The sequence below is a fragment of the Arachis ipaensis genome, chromosome B08 (assembly GCF_000816755.2).
Source record: "Arachis ipaensis cultivar K30076 chromosome B08, Araip1.1, whole genome shotgun sequence".
Taxonomy (NCBI): Eukaryota; Viridiplantae; Streptophyta; class Magnoliopsida; order Fabales; family Fabaceae; genus Arachis; species Arachis ipaensis.
In genome coordinates this window covers 117,625,655-117,642,135 of record NC_029792.2, presented here as the reverse complement: position 1 = coordinate 117,642,135, position 16,481 = coordinate 117,625,655, and the positions used below count along the sequence as shown (strand labels likewise).

The window sequence follows — 16,481 nt, the reverse complement described above, 5'->3', positions numbered from 1 at the left end:
GAGTGATGTTACGTATACATTAAAATTAGTCATTAAAATTAGTTATTAGTATAAAATATATACTAAAATATAAATATATATTAAAAATAAATTAAATTATACTTATATTTATATACAAATATATTAGTGACTGATTTTAGTGTTTAATCACCAGTGTGGTTTGGATTGGATCTAAATTTGAGACTTTAAACTAAGCTTATGGTAACAGCCTAGCAGGCTAGCACTCATTGAGTCATTTCTCTCTCATTCTCGCTTTCTCTTCCAAGTCAGTGGACCGAAGCTGCTAATTTGCTATCACCTCATTTCTCTCTCTCACTTACTAACTCATTCAGTCACCACCCTTTTCTCAATTGCATTCAGCCTAAAGGTTCCTCCTCTTCTTTTTTAGTTCTTCCTTCACTCGTTTTCTTCTTCTGTCTATCTTCCCCTCTCCGCGTTTTTAAGATCCATTCTTTAACAAAAAGTCGAGTGATAAATAAGGCCCTGTTTGGTTGGCTGCGAGGGTAACGTCCCTTTACTTCAAAGTCAAAATGTGTTCGTGTTGCAAAAAGAAACAAAATGCTATTTTATTTTTCTCACTTGCTTTTGGTAGAATGATTCAAAATCCTGAATCAAGTGTCAATGTATAAACCTGATCTTGCTTTTTTTGTTGACTACCAAAAATGAAGCGTCAACTAAACCAAAACGGTGGCTTTTCTTGTTCCTTTTGAGTTTGAGTTCTAATTTCTGCTCAATTTTTGTTGCAGTTGCAGTTCTGCATCATTTTACCTTGATTGGCCATGGATGAGTAAGTGTTTCTTTGTTATTTCACTACTCGTTAAGATTCATGATACTTCAAAATCCACTTAGTAAAGTTAGCTTCTTTTTGTTATTTGATATGAAATTTGAAATTTTCAGAGAGAATGCGTTAGAGCTTCTGCAGAGATACAGAAGGGACAGGAGAGTACTTCTCGATTTCATTCTGTCGGGGAGTTTGATCAAGAAAGTTGTAATGCCGCCTGGTGCTGTTACACTTGATGATGTGGATCTGGATCAAGTGAGTGTTGATTACGTCCTCAACTGTGCAAAAAGAAGTGAGTTTCAGTTTGGTCATTCACATTGTTGTTTATGAATTATGATGCTTTTGTTTATTTATTGTTTTTGTAGGGATTTACTTGTTGTATGAATCTTTTGGTGTAGGTTCGCTGCTGGAGCTTTCGGAAGCTATTAGAGATTATCATGATCATACTGGTTTGCCCCAAATGGTATGTTATAATTAATAATTTGGCCTTCTTTGATGGTTTGATCTTTCTCTGTTCTTTTTATTGGATATGAAAACTACTTATGTTCCTCTACTGAATAGCTTTAGAATTTAGGAGAGATGGTTTGGGACATAATTGTGTTAGAACTTGTGTAACCATATAGTCTAGAGCTTGATCCTTTCCCATTTAGTCTTCTAAGTAACTGTTAATGTTAGCACAAGCTAAGATGGGCTATGTGTTCACACTTGAATCCCAATGGCTATTGCTTGGAGGGGGCATTTTGGATGTAGACACCATTTATTTTCCTGTACCCTTTGCTTAAGCTTATATGAGAGATAGTTGAGGAAATTTATTTTGTATTTTCATATGCATCTTTATTTTATGCAGATATAGGTATTATACATAATGCCCTGATTTGCCTAGGCCTCGTGCACTTTGTGATGACAATTTTATATTGATATAATATAGTGCTTACTATTTATAGAAGTCATTCCTGGATCTTGTCTTTTCATACATTTTTTGAGGGTTTCCCCCCTTACGTATATAATAGATGCTGCTGAATAAGATGCATCTTCAAAACTCATGTGCTAGATTATTTCCGGCCACCCTAGGTTCTTTTTTACACTTCAGGTGTTTGAAGCTTTTTGGTTAATTTGTTTATGAGGATTATGTTGAGATTTTAAATTCTTTTTTTTTTATCAGAGTGATACAGGTTCAGTTGGCGAGTTTTATTTGACAACTGATCCTGAAACTTCAGGTTCACCTCCTAGAAGGACGCCACCACCTGTTCCTGTTTCAACAGTTCCTCCTCTTGCTGTATCCACTCCAACTCCTGTTTTTGCCCCATCCCCGGTTGTTTCAAATCTGTCAAGATCAGAGTCTTTTGACTCTACACATGAAAAAGAGCTAACTGTGGATGACATTGATGACTTTGAGGATGATGATGATTCTGCAGCATTAGAAGGTTTCAGGTCCAAAAGGACTCTCAATGATGCATCTGATCTTGCAGTGAAATTGCCTTCTTTCTCCACAGGTGAATGTTTTACAACGTTTATTTGTTGGCTAAGTTCTATGCATTCCTAGAAATCCTATGAAGTTAATTATTATCAGATGAATAGTACTTTGACATTAAATATCAGAACATCATGGGAATAGGAAAACATATTAAGAAATTCGTGTGAGATAACCTCTTTCATGAAGTCACTACTAGTTGATTGCTGAGTGATGGAGAAATTATTGCTCAGATAGAAACCTGTATGAGAAAGAGAGAAGTTCTATGATTGGCCTTGGGCCCTTGTATGGGAATATTGTGCATGTTAAATTCCATGAATTCACCAATTACGTGATGTACCATGTATTAGTTCGTGCATACACTTCATGATTCATCCGTGTGCTAGAACACCATGCATTGTATAGTTCACGTATGGATCACCAATAGAGATAATAATGGTACTGGTTGCTGAGTAAAACTAGGATAATTGATGCACGAAGAAAGTGAACTGACAACCACAAGATTTTCGGACTTTGGAACTTTTGATTTAGAAAAAAATAAAACAAAAAAATGTCTACAAGAAATTAAAGAAGGTAGGATTAGTAATTTGTGAGGAAATAATGCTGAGCTTTGGGGTATTTTCACGGTCTTCTTTCGAGGATTATATCAAAGCGTACTAAAATTGCGATTGAATGGGTACAAACACCCCCGTGCGCGACGTGCGCGGTAGTATATATTTCACAAGCAGCATACTGCATAACTGTTTCCATATGGTGTACTAAAAAACTTATGGTGTATGATTTCTTCCTCATTCTTTATATTTCTCTCCGTTTGCAATTTTACGCTTAATGATATATTGGTTTTAATATAAAATCACAAACACACATTTAGATAATTTTGACGTTGAACTTGACCCAAAGGTTCAAAGGATGCTGTGAATTTTCTTAGTTTCTGTTGTTACTGTTTCTAGGCCTCACAGATGATGATCTACGGGAAACTGCATATGAGATCCTTTTGGCTTGTGCTGGAGCCACAGGGTACGTGTTCATAGTACCCTTAGTTTGGGAAGATCACTTTTCCTTGACAAAAATTTATAATTGGATTCTTTACATATGTTAAATATTTTATCTGTTCCTTGGATAACAGGGGTTTGATTGTCCCATCCAAAGAAAAAAAGAAAGAGAAAAGATCCAGTTTGATTAGGAAACTTGGGCGGAGCAAAACTGGAAGTGTTGTGTCCCAGTCCCAGAGTGCTCCAGGATTAGTTGGCTTGTTAGAAACCATGCGTGTTCAGATGGAGGTATGTTGTTTTTCTCCAGGATTAGTTGGTTTGTTAGTGCTCCAGGATTCCATTTACTCATACTTTGTTTTTCCTTCCATTATTTTAACTCTTTGTAATACCATGGCTTCCCTTTTCTTGAGAGCGGTGGTTCAGAAGCTGGGTTTGTATTTATAAATGGATTTTGGAGGCTTGTTTATAACTCTTATGGAAAACTCAGTTAAAGTTAGTCCCTTGGCCCATGCTTTGATTTGCTTCTAAGAAAAAGTACACTTTAACTTAGCCTGGTTCTTTTATGCTCTGTTAATCGGATGACAGAGTTATAGGGTGAGAAATATTTAGTGTTATAACTTAAAAAGGTTAAAACTGAAGGAAAAGTAATCTCAGTGGACTGCAGTCCTCAAAGGGACTTGATAGGTTTTGATTCTTGAATTTGTTCAACACACAATATGGATTCAATTTTCCACTTAACATCCTTATCTTAAGCTCATGAGTATGAGCTTACTTTCTTTACATATTTTTCTTCTATGTTAGAATAACAGAAACTATTGAGTGAGACAGGGAGAAGAAGTGTGATCTGAAAGTGAATCTGCATTATTGTCATTAGAGAGTAAATGCTAGAGTATTTATTGGGAGAGATTTGGCTCTCAACTGTCCTCTATGAGTATCCACAATACTTATGGATTATCTTTAGTTCTTTACTCTGTTAACTAAAACTTTTTACCATACTTATTCCCTATAGATAACACGTTCAACAGTGTTATTGTTTATCTGGAATGAGGCACGATATGCTTCTGAACTGTGAAAAGCAAAAAAACCTTAAATTTACGTTCATGTTTTATGACCCCATATTGATGTATGAGGGATTGCAGATATCTGAGGTGATGGATATTAGAACAAGACAAGGATTGCTAAATGCTCTTGTTGGAAAAGTAGGGAAAAGAATGGACACTCTATTGATTCCTTTGGAGCTGCTTTGCTGTATATCACGCTCAGAATTTTCTGATAAAAAGGCTTTCATACGGTGGCAAAAGAGGCAGGTAGTATAATCAATTCAGTAATCTTATATTCTCTTTTTCATCTATTCTTTATTTGCTTTTGATTCTATTGATGGAAATGTGAGGGTGTCAATATTCTTGTCTGATTTTGAACATTTCCAAATTGATGTCAGTACAGTTAAAAGTTTTGGAGGAGGGGCTTGTTAATCACCCTGCTGTTGGATTTGGTGAATCTGGGCGCAAGACAAATGAGCTGAGGATTCTACTGGCAAAAATTGAGGAATCTGAGGTGTGTGATTATCCATTCAGATGTTTTGTATATTATTGCATCTATTAGTGCTAGTTAGATCATAAGAATTTGCTTACTTTTGTTATTATGTCTGATTGAATGTGGCTAACATGATTCTACAAACTATGTTTCATTTCATTCTTTCTCGTTTTCCTTTAATCCTTTCAGTTTCTCCCTTCTTCAAATGGTGAACTTCAAAGGACAGAGTGCTTGAGATCTCTGAGGGAGATTGCAATTCCACTTGCTGAGAGGCCAGCTCGGGGTGACTTAACCGGGGAAATATGCCATTGGGCAGATGGTTACCACTTTAATGTTAGACTATATGAGAAATTACTTTTAAGTGTATTTGACATGCTAGATGAGGGAAAGCTGACAGAGGTTGGTGTCTTTTTTTCTGAGGCAATTATAACATGATGGTTTGTGTCATTACCACCTTAATGTGTGTGTTTTTTTTCTTTTTTTTTTAAAGATTGAAAAAGTTTAGGGTGTGGTTCTTGGGAACATGGTCTGTGCAATTGATGCTTCTTCTAATTTTTGTTAATGTGAAGTAAATAGAGGGTTACTGTGGAAAATGTGTTTATTTGCAATGTAGTGGTTGAAATTGAATTTTATTCTATCAAAGATAAATACCGATTCTAATGAATCTTTGATGTGATTTGAGAACTAACATAGAAAACACATTGTTTTTCGCTTTTATTCTTGTAAAGAGAATATCTTGTTCTCCCATCTATTTTTATTCTTCTCTTCTCATACATTTTTTATTCTATTAAAAAGATACAATTACATTCTACCACTTCTGTAATTTCTGATTTTTCTGCTGGGCTCAATTTATTTCTAGGAAGTGGAGGAAATTCTTGAACTTTTGAAGTCAACCTGGCGGGTTTTGGGGATCACAGAGACAATTCATCACACCTGTTATGCATGGATTTTATTTCGTCAGGTATAAGCATCACATTTTTCTATTCTTATATTCTTCATTGACCCCTTTCAATTCTTATAGTTGGACTATTTTACTGTATTATTGTTGATTGCCTCATTGAATTTGGTTTTGCCATAAAAATGAAAGATACACTTGATTTTAGATATCAAGTGTATTTGAAATTAACCTATTCTATTCTCCTGGGATGCTTGCCACTTTAATTTATGATATTTCTTTAGGCTGTGTTTGTTTACTGTCTCAGGACAATGAAGACATACATGTAAGGACACACACACTAATGCACATGAATACATGTAGTCTGTTAAGTTATTAAGACAATAAGGAGAAATCACATTTGTTGTTAAAAACAATTTTACCCTTAGTAAGAAGGAAGTTGTTGGTGATAAAGGTGATGAGAGTAGAAAGTGGAATTTTAAAAAAAATTGGAAGGGACAAAATTGTAATAAAATCTTGTCTCGTGTCTAATATCTGTCTTAGCTTTCAGGCAAGACAATTAAATACATAATATTTTGTATGTCGGTGTGTGTTAGCGTGTCCTTCTAAAATTTGTGTTTCACTAAACAGTGAACGTTGTCACGGTGTCCATGCCTCTGATGGACATGGACAACAACCAAATACAACCTTATCTGTTACGTTGCCTTTTAATCAAGACTCGAGCAAAACCAAAATGTTTATATGTAGATAATCAAGAATTAAGATCACCACATAGTAAAAATAGTAACAATAATTATCTTGAAATCCCTAATTTTCTTTGCTGGTTGGCCTTTGCTCTTTCACTTCTTTTTTGCCATTACGGTATTATTTGCTTAGCTAGTACTTGCTCTGTAATGGAGCACACCTTTTCCTGTTTTTGGTCATAATTAATAATTAGTTATTTCATTATGAGGATACAGTATGTTATCACAAGTGAGCTGGGACTTTTGCTGCATGCGATTGAGCAATTAAAGAAAATACCACTAATGGAGCAACGGGGCCAACATGAGAGGTTGAACTTGAAAAGCTTGCATTCCAAAGTTGAAGGTGAACATGATATGTCTTTCTTACAATCTTTCTTAACACCAATTCAGAGATGGGCTGACAAACAGCTTGGAGATTACCATCTTCAGTTCAATGAGGTTTGTTGAATGATTTAAGTTGTTTGGTTCTACATAATGGTAGATACTTGGATATGTTTGTATGTATCATTTCTCTGATTGTTGATGAGCTTCTGTTCAGGTTCAGCAATCTTTGTTAATATCTTCCTCTTTTTTTTGTTTTATCTTTTTTTTTTGGGCTTTTTTTGTGGGGGTTGGGGGGTTGGTTTACGACATATTCAGAGTTAGCAAGCTAGACTTCATTGACAACTTTTTCTTTTTACTAACATTCTCTTGTCGAGCATTCTTCTTGTAACTTCTCTTTATCTTAAGAATATTCTTGTGGGTAGCTTTATATGTTGAGATATAAGATCAAGAGAGCCCTAGGAGAAACCATTAAGAAATATTACTTTAAATGGTTTAGACATGGTTTATGTCAGGACATCATGGCATCAGTTAATTTATGTAGTTGAACTCTCCTAGTTGGAAAACGCGAAGTTGTTATATAGGCATCGGTCGAACTGTACAAATCACAACTGATATCGTCTTTGAATTGGAGAATCTATGTCCACAGTTGTGAAAATAATAAGATTGCGAAATTTGTAGTTGGTTTTTCCAATTAGACTGGTCGAGTTTTGGCTTGTTGAATCTATTGGTAGGGAGAGATATATTTTTGCTGCCAATCTTATAATATTTCATTATCTATAATTCTATATTGATATTTCAAATAGCTAACTGTTGTAACTTGTGTTTGGTTGCTAATTTTTGCTTTGTTTTGTTTGTCTGTGCTTGTTTATCTATCTCCCTCTCCTCCTTTCTCTCTATCCCTCCGACACGCGACACACACACACTCACTGAGTTGCACATTTAATGTGGTTTTATAACATCTCATATTCCTTTTAGGGCCCAACAATAATGGAAAAGATTGTGGCAGTCGCAATGATTACCAGGAGGCTTCTGCTGGAAGAACCAGAAACTGTGTGTATCAGTTAGATGGCATCTTTCAGATTTGAATGTATCATTTTGTGAAAAATGTTAGATTATGGGAGTAAGAAACTTCCTTTTATCTTTTTTCAGCAGATCATGCACTCCTTGCCAATTAGTGATCGTGATCAGATAGAGATATATATATCATCATCAATTAAGAATGCATTTGCAAGGGTGAGTATTCTGGTTGCAGTGGTTAATTCTGATAATTATGTTATGAAGATTTTTACTGTCCTAATGAGTGTTTATGAGTTCTGCTTTTGTACTGGAATCCTTAAATGGTATTATTGTGCACTTGACTAATGAATGACAAATGTTACTGTTCTTTCTCGTTGATGGTATATAGCTTCTTTTAAGTGAAATTTTTGTAACATGACCAATATATTGTTGTTGTCATTTGGCTTCAGAGTTAAATGAATACCAGAGAACCATTGGCAACATGGAAGCAAAGATGTAGTTTAAATCTTGTTTTAAACTTTTTCTTGATTCTGCCATTTGACATTTTGACTTGGTGGTAACATTTGATTTAGCTTTTTAATCCTGTTCAAAACGGGATAGAAGAAGACCTTGGTTTGTTCTTCATTTTTATACCTTCCTATAAGGATCTCTTTACTTTCTGCAGACATTACAAGTTGTTGAAAGAGCAGATGTGTCGCATGAGCATCATTTGACATTGCTTGCAGAAGAACTCAAGAAGCTCTTAAAAAAAGATTCAGGAACTTTTATGCCCATTTTATCTCAGCGGCATCCTCAAGCAACTGTTGTATCTGCATCATTAGTTCACAAACTTTATGGCCACAGACTGGTCAGCATGCTGTACACAATTTGGATATATTTTTACTTTCTTGATTACCTTGTGAAATGTCTTTGAAATGACACATATTACTTTCTTGGTCTTTTCCAGAAACCTTTTGTGGATGGTGCTGAACATCTAACTGAGGATGTCATTTCTGTATTCCCAGAAGCTGAAAGTCTAGAGCAGTTCATAATGGCACTTATTACATCTTCATGCCAAGAAGAAAATGCTGAAATCTTGTGCAAGAAATTGAATCTCTACGAGGTTAGGTGGTTATGTTACTTTGCAATTAGAACTGAACTTATTTGTTAATATAGAGGTTGCAAACTTCATGTTGATTTGTAAACTTACTTTTGATTGAAAGTGAGGTAACACAAACATAATTTATGTTTGAGAATTTTAATCTTAAGAAAAGTGATTTTTGATACCGTAGATATTGTTTGGATACTATTGATAGAAGTTACTATTTATTTAAAAGAGATGCCTTTAACTCCTATGTTGAATTAAAGAATAATATTATATTAAACTAAGTGTGTGTTTGGATAAGTCACTTTGAGGAAGGAAACGTAATTTATGGGAGTATTTAAATTACTTTGTGGTAAAATTGTGTGTTTGGGTAAGTAGTAGGAAAGAATTTCAATTTGGAAACAATTTTAATGATGGATTTTAACTACTCAAAATAGGGAATTTTATAGGGAGGGAATTTCAATTCCTTCTTCTCTCAATTTCATTTAAAACTAACAAAAAGGAAATTCAACCACATTAAATGGGGAAAAACATTTTAGTTTATTTTTAATGAAACAAATGTTATTCTATTTTATTAGAATACAATATTTTGTGAATGGAGGTAATGTAATTACCTTATCCATACCAAGAATTTTATAGATGCATATAATTAATCTATTTACATCATCCAAATAAGAAATTTTGTTATTGAATGGAATTTAATTGAATTATTTTGGTTTCTATTCATTTGAAATTCTTTGAAATTTGAAAATATCTTATCCAAACACACTCTAAAAAGATATATTTTGTCAACATATATGTTGGGTTTTTACTGAGCACAATTCTTACTAACACAAGCAACAACTTCCATGTTTGAATCTAATATTGATTTTTCCTCAAGAAATCATGAGCTGCAACATGATTTTGAAGGTTTCTGCATTATAATCTTTTGTCGTTAATATACCTATCCTTTTGTATTCTAAAATCGTCCTTGGCATTTTTGGTTGTTGTTATAGATTGAGGAAAAATCTGGGACACTGGTGTTACGCTGGGTCAATTCACAGCTTGGAAGAATTCTAGGTTGGGTGGAGCGGGCTATTCTACAGGAGGTAAACCTTGTTGTTCACAGTGTTCCCCTCATGTCAAATGGCAGGCATTTTTTGGGTTATCTTTATCTCTCACACTAAATTGGACGTAAATTTTGCTTAAGTACCTTTTTTTAATTGCTTATTTATGTAGCTAGTTCTTCAAACTTTCTATTTTTCCTTTGGGCTTTCGGTAGCTGGATGAGGTTTTGTGGTTAAATCTACTCTATAGTAAAATTTTCAATAATTTTATCAGGTCTACTTTCTGTATTTGGTAATTCACCAGTCCTTTTTATCAGTTATATTAGACAGGAAACTTATATATACCTGATTCATGAAATCCCTATTGGAACCAACCATGTAATCCATATTGCCCCTGCTTGGGAGGATGTTTTTCCTGATTTATCCAAAGAGAGTTTCTTTAGACCAGTTTCTGAACATTCCCGATTATTCTGGAATCTCACAAGATTAGATGGGTCCCTTCTCCGTTTAGATTTGAGAACACGTGGACGTCGAATAGCTCTTTCCTTCCTTTTGTGATAGAAGTCTGGGATAATGTTGATATTCTTGGTTGGGAGGGATTTAGGTTTATGAGAAAGCTAATAAATAACCTTAAAGAGAGACTGAAAGTTTGTATTTGTAGCTTCCCTATGCCTATTCATCTCTCATCCTGTTTTAGTACATCTTCTTCACGTATCAAATGTTAATATTGTGTACTTTAGCAGAGTTGGGACCCAATATCACCTCAACAGCGGCATGCCAGTTCAATTGTGGAAGTTTACAGGATTGTAGAGGAGGTAAGAATTTAGTTTTGCATTATATACCAATTTGGCATAAATTGTGTGAATTGCCCAGGGATACTTAATTTTCTCTGCATCTTTCAAACTCGATGCTTCCTTCTTGAATGACATCTAGCTATATGTTACATATTTCATTTTACATTTCTATTTCGTTGACCTATTTTGGACCCATTTTTTATTTTTTAATGCTTGTGTGAAACTGTGAAAGTGGAGGACTTCGTCCTCCTAGTGATTGGGGGTAATGGCCATTTCCTTTCAGGGCTCCTGCCTAGTTGACTTGACATCTTTGTTTTTGAATACTTAAACATGCAGCCATGGACGATAACTATTTGTTTCCATTGTCTGTTTTGTCTATATCCATTGGACTGTCAGTTAATTTACCATTTTACTGTATGCAGACTGTTGATCAATTTTTTGCTCTTAAAGTACCAATGAGGTTTACAGAATTAAATAGCGTGTTCCGTGGCATTGACAATGCTCTTCAGGTGTATGCAAACAATGCTGTTAATGATTTGGGTGAGTGGATGCTTCATGTCTATTCCCTCATTTTCCAGTTCAGAATTTCTACACAAAAACAATAATTTCCAGAGTTGCACAAGTGGCTCGTATAGCATCATAATAAGACTAAGAAGAAGCTACTTTTACATTATGTGATAACCACAATTAAAATATATTTGAAAATCTTGACAAGATAGCATAATTCAAATAAAGTTGAAATAAAAAATAATTCAGAAGATTACAAAGCAAACATCTGAATTACTGTCAGGAAATTTGGATTTCCATTGAAAAAGATATTGAAACCAGAATACTAGATGTTACCATCATAAAAGCATGAATTTATCCAAAATCCCTCAGCAAATATTTATGTGGTTTCCTTTGTAGTTGTCAAGATATAAAACCATTTATGTGCCTTTATTCTCAATAGCTGAGTTTTTGAAGATGATTTATCATTTATGGCATGGTATTAGAGCTTCTATGAACCATTGGTCTATGTTATAGAGTTCGATCGTTGTCCAACCCTATCTTCTAAATAAGACTTAGATTTCAGGTTTGTGTTTGCATCTCTATGCTTCAATCCTAAATTTCTTCAGGGGGCATGTTAAGATATAAAGATAGTCATATCTGAGTTTAAACTTTTGAGAGAATGATTAGTGATAGTATTAAGGATGGCAATAGTTTTTCCCTCCCCTGTATCAGTGTACTATAAGTACTAACATCCTTTGCTGCTGTCTATTGGTTAATTACATCATCCTGAGTGGATGGTCTAATCCTTATATTTATTTAGTGAACATGTTTTTGAAAGGATGACTTCCTCATATATCCTTTTTTAATTATTGGTATAAGTATGTGTAGTTCCATAGATGATATATTAGTATGAATTCTAAAGTTCCCATTTAATCCCACAGCAAGCAAAGAGGATTTAACACCACCTGTTCCTATTCTCACACGATACAAAAAGGAAGTTGGCATAAAGGCTTTTGTAAAGAAGGAATTATTTGATGCTCGAATGCCTGAAGAGCCAACAAGGACAAATGAAATCAGTGTCCTTGCAACTTCAACACTCTGTGTTCAATTAAACACTTTATATGTGAGTTCAAGCAACTTGAATTGTGGTTGGATAGTTTGCACACTTGTTTATGCATTTGTGATAATGTGTTTCTTCTCATCATCTCAATCTACCTTGATGAATCTCTATTTCTTAGAATTACTTTATTTGGATTGTCATTTTTCCCCCAAGCTTTCAATTAAAAACCTGTGGTTGCTTAGATCTCTCCTTGGTTCATTTTAATTATTCTTCATTGGATACTGTCAATATAGTATACTATTTTAGATTTTAAATCTTAAGGAAAAACTTAACAATTTACTGATCAGTATATCAATAAATGTACTAGTTTTAAAGGTTGTTTTTTAATTCAAAACAATTTTCTGCATTTGACAATCTTTGTCATTGGGAAATAATTGTTTGGTGGGATTGTTCCCTTCTCTTTTTGTGTTACATGATTGGGATTAGTTTTTAGCCTGGACTATTTAATAACCAAAGCAGTTGTGAATCTATGGTGAAACTTTCCTTCTATACCATATATTATCTTGGTGTTTTCCCTCTATTAAGTTAATAGAAGTTTTTCTGCACTTGACAGTATGCAATTAGTCATCTGAATAAACTGGAAGATAGCATTTGGGAGCGATGGACAAGTAAAAGATCCCAGGAGAAACTCATAAGTATGTGACTGAACTTTTATTTCTGTATTACTTTTCGTAGTTAATATGATATGTGTCCTTTGAAAGAGAATCAAGTATAAGTGGGCCAAACATAGATATGATCATTATATGGGCACTATGGCTGATCCATGTAGTCAAGCAACTATCTAGTGGGATAAGGCTATGTTGTTGTTGTATATGATGCATGTCCAAGTCTTCATTTTTCAATAGGGGATAAAACTGTTTGTAGCTTACTAGTTACTATTTTTCCAGTTAATCAATCGTATTTTTATAATTAATTAATTAATTAGTTGTATCTGGTTCAACCTTCAAGATAGTGCCTATATTTTTTAGGTTGTCTTTGCTGTTATTTCATAATGGGATAGGGTCATGTTTGTTAGAAATTAGAATATTTGAAAATCTCATAATATCTTATTGTGAGAATATCATGAAGTATTTAGATAATCTTTTTAGGAGTAGTTTATATTAAGTCCCACATTATCTAAAATTGATAACCTGATAACCCTTATAAGTGTGATGCAACCCTTATCTCTTGAGCTAGCTTTTGGAGTAAGTTAGTCCCACTTAATTTCTTATATGGTATCAAAGCCAGGTTAAAAATTGTTATTGGGTCACCTCATACCACAAAAAATTCAAGTCGTCCTCAAATTTCACCCTCCGAGTCTTTGTCTAGTTCTGAGCGTGAGGGGAGTGTATTAAGTCCCAGTGTCTAAAATTGTAAACCTGATAGCCCTTATAAGTGTGAGGCAACCCTTACCTCTTGAGCTAGTTTTCAGGGTAGGTTATGCCAACTTAATTTCTTATAGTCTATATATTTTCATACATTTCATTATTGCTCTTATTTAATTAGGATAATATTTTTTTGTATTATAATATTTTACACGTAATCATATCAATCTAAGATCAGAATCTCTATTTGTCATACCTATAATTTCCAATTTTCTTGCATTCTCTTTGCGATGAAATACTCTGAAGTCTTTTCTCATGTGTTGCACTTCTGCAATCCTTTTGTCTATAGAGAAATCCTTAGATAAGTCCAAAAGTTTTCCTCAAAAGGATACATTTGACGGAAGTAGAAAGGCTATAAATGCTGCAATGGATCGCATTTGTGAGTATGCTGGTGAGAATTCAGAAGCTTATCCCTTTTCTTGCAAATCAAACTGATCTAACTTTTCAGTTTTACTCCATTGTTAATTATCAACTTGCAGGAACCAAAATCATCTTCCAGGATCTTAGAGTTCCATTTATAGACAACTTATACAAACCAAGTGTCTCAGCCTCCAGGATGGATGCACTAATAGAACCACTTGATATGGTAAAGTTTGTCTTGTCATGAAGAAACCATTATTTATATTGTCTTGTTAGGTTGATTTTGATTAGTATATATAAACAATAACAACTAAGCTTTATCCTATTAAGTGTGCTCAGTTATGTGGATCAGTTAATATTGTAATATCTTATCTATGTGTCTGTCAAACCACTTAAATTGGTTTTACCTACAGTTATTCTTAGTCTCTTTTCCTCTAGATTTTGAGCTGCTTTCCATTTGATCCACTTTTCTTGTTACAACTACACATATCTTCAGTTCACACTCTGCCTAATGTGTGATCTTACTATCTCTTACCATGATAGGTGCTATACGTATTTCTTCAATGCATTTTTTCTTAATTCCACCTTGTTTAATGTGTTCACTCCTTTCAATCTTGATGCCGATCTTATTTTCTGGTTGGTTGTTTAGCACCCAACGTTTAGTACCATTACCATGCAATGTCATTAATACCTCACCTGAATTTTATGGTACACACCTCTATTTATCCATCACTTTGAAGTACAGACCCAAGATACTTAAAATGTGTGATTTGTGGTATGATGTCATCCCTAATTTTCACCTCCAAGCTAGGATTTTGTGGCTGTTTCTAAAATATTCCATATCCTCTGTGTTGCTTCTCAATTCTCATATAAAAATCTGCTTCCAAACTCCAAAGATTCTCCTTCAGCTCTAGCTTCCAACTTATCTCTGCCTTTGATTCTCATCATTGGAATATATCCTCTGAAGAACAGTGTTTTAAAATATCAGCTATGGCGAAATGGCATGGTGGATTTTCGGTCTGCTGCCATTTCTGTTGTGTTGCTTCGTGGAAAATCGGGGGCCGCAATGTCCATGGTGTCATGGCGTTCTGTGATGACAATGGCGGAAATGGCATGTCTTTGTGGAATTTTTTTGTTGGACTTGAGGGTTGTTATTGTCATTTTGACAATCCTAAAAGCTAATGTTAGGGTCTCAAAAACCTTCCCGACCAGATTTCAGCCTTCACCAACCCAAAGAATGTCTTCCCTCTCTGTCTTTCTCGCTCTTTGCTGCTCGAAGATGAACCGCTGACAGCACTGCCGCTGCCGCCAATAAACTGTGACTTATGTTTTCTGGTGTTTTGTGACTTAACATTGTGTTTTTTTGTTAAAATTTCTGAATTAATTGCATACTTTATGGCTAGAAAGTTGCTTATATTGATTAGATTTTATAAAATATTACATGTGCAGTATTTTATGCATATTTTTTGGTATATATATATATATTTCAGTCCATCCACCGTTTTATCCATTTCCCACAACACCGTACACCATAATCTAATGGCGAATTTTGGCTCATCCGCTATCAAAAACTATGCTGAAGAAGGCCATTGGTTCTGTACTTGATTATATTTTCTCCAACTTCCTAACACATTCAAAGACATCCCATTGCACCTAGCTATCCATACTGGAAACTCCATTAGTTACATTTATTTAACTTGAGCACCAATCACTATTTTATATTGGATTTACTTGAAAGTCTAGAATTTACTAATCATGTGTTGTTGACTTCTGTTTTCACTTAATGTAGGAGCTTAGTCAACTTTGTGACATTGTTGTGGAGCCTCTGAGGGATCGCATAGTGACAAGTCTTCTTCAGGCATCATTGGTTGGTACTGATCCTTGCTTTTTATTAATTTAATTCATTTCTGGTACTCTGATTCTAACATATTCCTACTTGTTAGGATGGATTACTCCGGGTTATATTAGATGGCGGTCCATCAAGAGTTTTCTTTCCCGGTGATGCAAAATTACTAGAGGAAGATCTGGATGTCCTAAAGGTATCTTACACTTGTAATCTTAATACCAAAAAACTTTATATATAATTTACAGCAGGCAAATCAGTTCTGGATGTCCTAAATGTATTCCATGGTCATAATTAAAATAAGAGTAAAGTATATCTTTTGTCCCTAATATTTTTGAAAAGCTTCAAAAATTCCCTAATGTTTAATTCGTGGCATTGTTGTCCCTTACATTTTCAGTAAGTTTCAATTCTACTCGAGATTAATTCTTTGTCCGTCAATTTTTTTCGCCAATTTTACCCCTCCCCTATATAGTTCCTCCCTCTCTCCCTCCTTGAAGGGGCTTGGTTTGGGAGCTTCTCTGGTGTACAATGCACTCCTGTGGGGAGAAGGGAGGAAAGAGATGGAACAATAGCGTGGTGGGGTGGAGTGGCTCGGTGGGGGTGGTGCGGTGGAGAGGAGAAGGTG

At 34.6% G+C, this 16,481-nt stretch overlaps 1 protein-coding gene across 6 annotated transcripts in view; it reads left to right on the top strand.

Moving 5' to 3' along the window:
* Positions 196 to 16,481, top strand: part of LOC107612855 — a 17,993-nt gene continuing 1,707 nt past the window's right edge. The window contains exons 1-25 of one of the 6 annotated variants that reach the window (XR_002352944.1): positions 196 to 367; positions 747 to 787; positions 898 to 1,073; positions 1,180 to 1,244; positions 1,944 to 2,274; positions 3,203 to 3,269; positions 3,379 to 3,532; positions 4,384 to 4,551; positions 4,688 to 4,798; positions 4,967 to 5,176; positions 5,637 to 5,738; positions 6,632 to 6,853; positions 7,715 to 7,789; positions 7,889 to 7,972; positions 8,421 to 8,603; positions 8,703 to 8,858; positions 9,836 to 9,928; positions 10,630 to 10,701; positions 11,103 to 11,220; positions 12,111 to 12,292; positions 12,843 to 12,924; positions 13,943 to 14,032; positions 14,133 to 14,239; positions 15,803 to 15,880; positions 15,957 to 16,052. Coding sequence is in view for 5 of the 6 variants with exons in the window: in XM_016314611.2 (XP_016170097.1) it covers positions 780 to 787; positions 898 to 1,073; positions 1,180 to 1,244; positions 1,944 to 2,274; positions 3,203 to 3,269; positions 3,379 to 3,532; positions 4,384 to 4,551; positions 4,688 to 4,798; positions 4,967 to 5,176; positions 5,637 to 5,738; positions 6,632 to 6,853; positions 7,715 to 7,789; positions 7,889 to 7,972; positions 8,421 to 8,603; positions 8,703 to 8,858; positions 9,836 to 9,928; positions 10,630 to 10,701; positions 11,103 to 11,220; positions 12,111 to 12,292; positions 12,843 to 12,924; positions 13,943 to 14,044; positions 14,133 to 14,239; positions 15,803 to 15,880; positions 15,957 to 16,052 (3,042 nt within the window). In the remaining variant the exon portion in view is untranslated. Of the gene's footprint in view, positions 504 to 746; positions 788 to 897; positions 1,074 to 1,179; positions 1,245 to 1,943; positions 2,275 to 3,202; positions 3,270 to 3,378; positions 3,533 to 4,383; positions 4,552 to 4,687; positions 4,799 to 4,966; positions 5,177 to 5,636; positions 5,739 to 6,631; positions 6,854 to 7,714; positions 7,790 to 7,888; positions 7,973 to 8,420; positions 8,604 to 8,702; positions 8,859 to 9,835; positions 9,929 to 10,629; positions 10,702 to 11,102; positions 11,221 to 12,110; positions 12,293 to 12,842; positions 12,925 to 13,942; positions 14,045 to 14,132; positions 14,240 to 15,802; positions 15,881 to 15,956; positions 16,053 to 16,481 lie in introns of all 6 variants that reach the window. The other 5 variants (XM_016314616.2, XM_016314611.2, XM_016314613.2 and 2 more) reach the window with 5 other exon arrangements.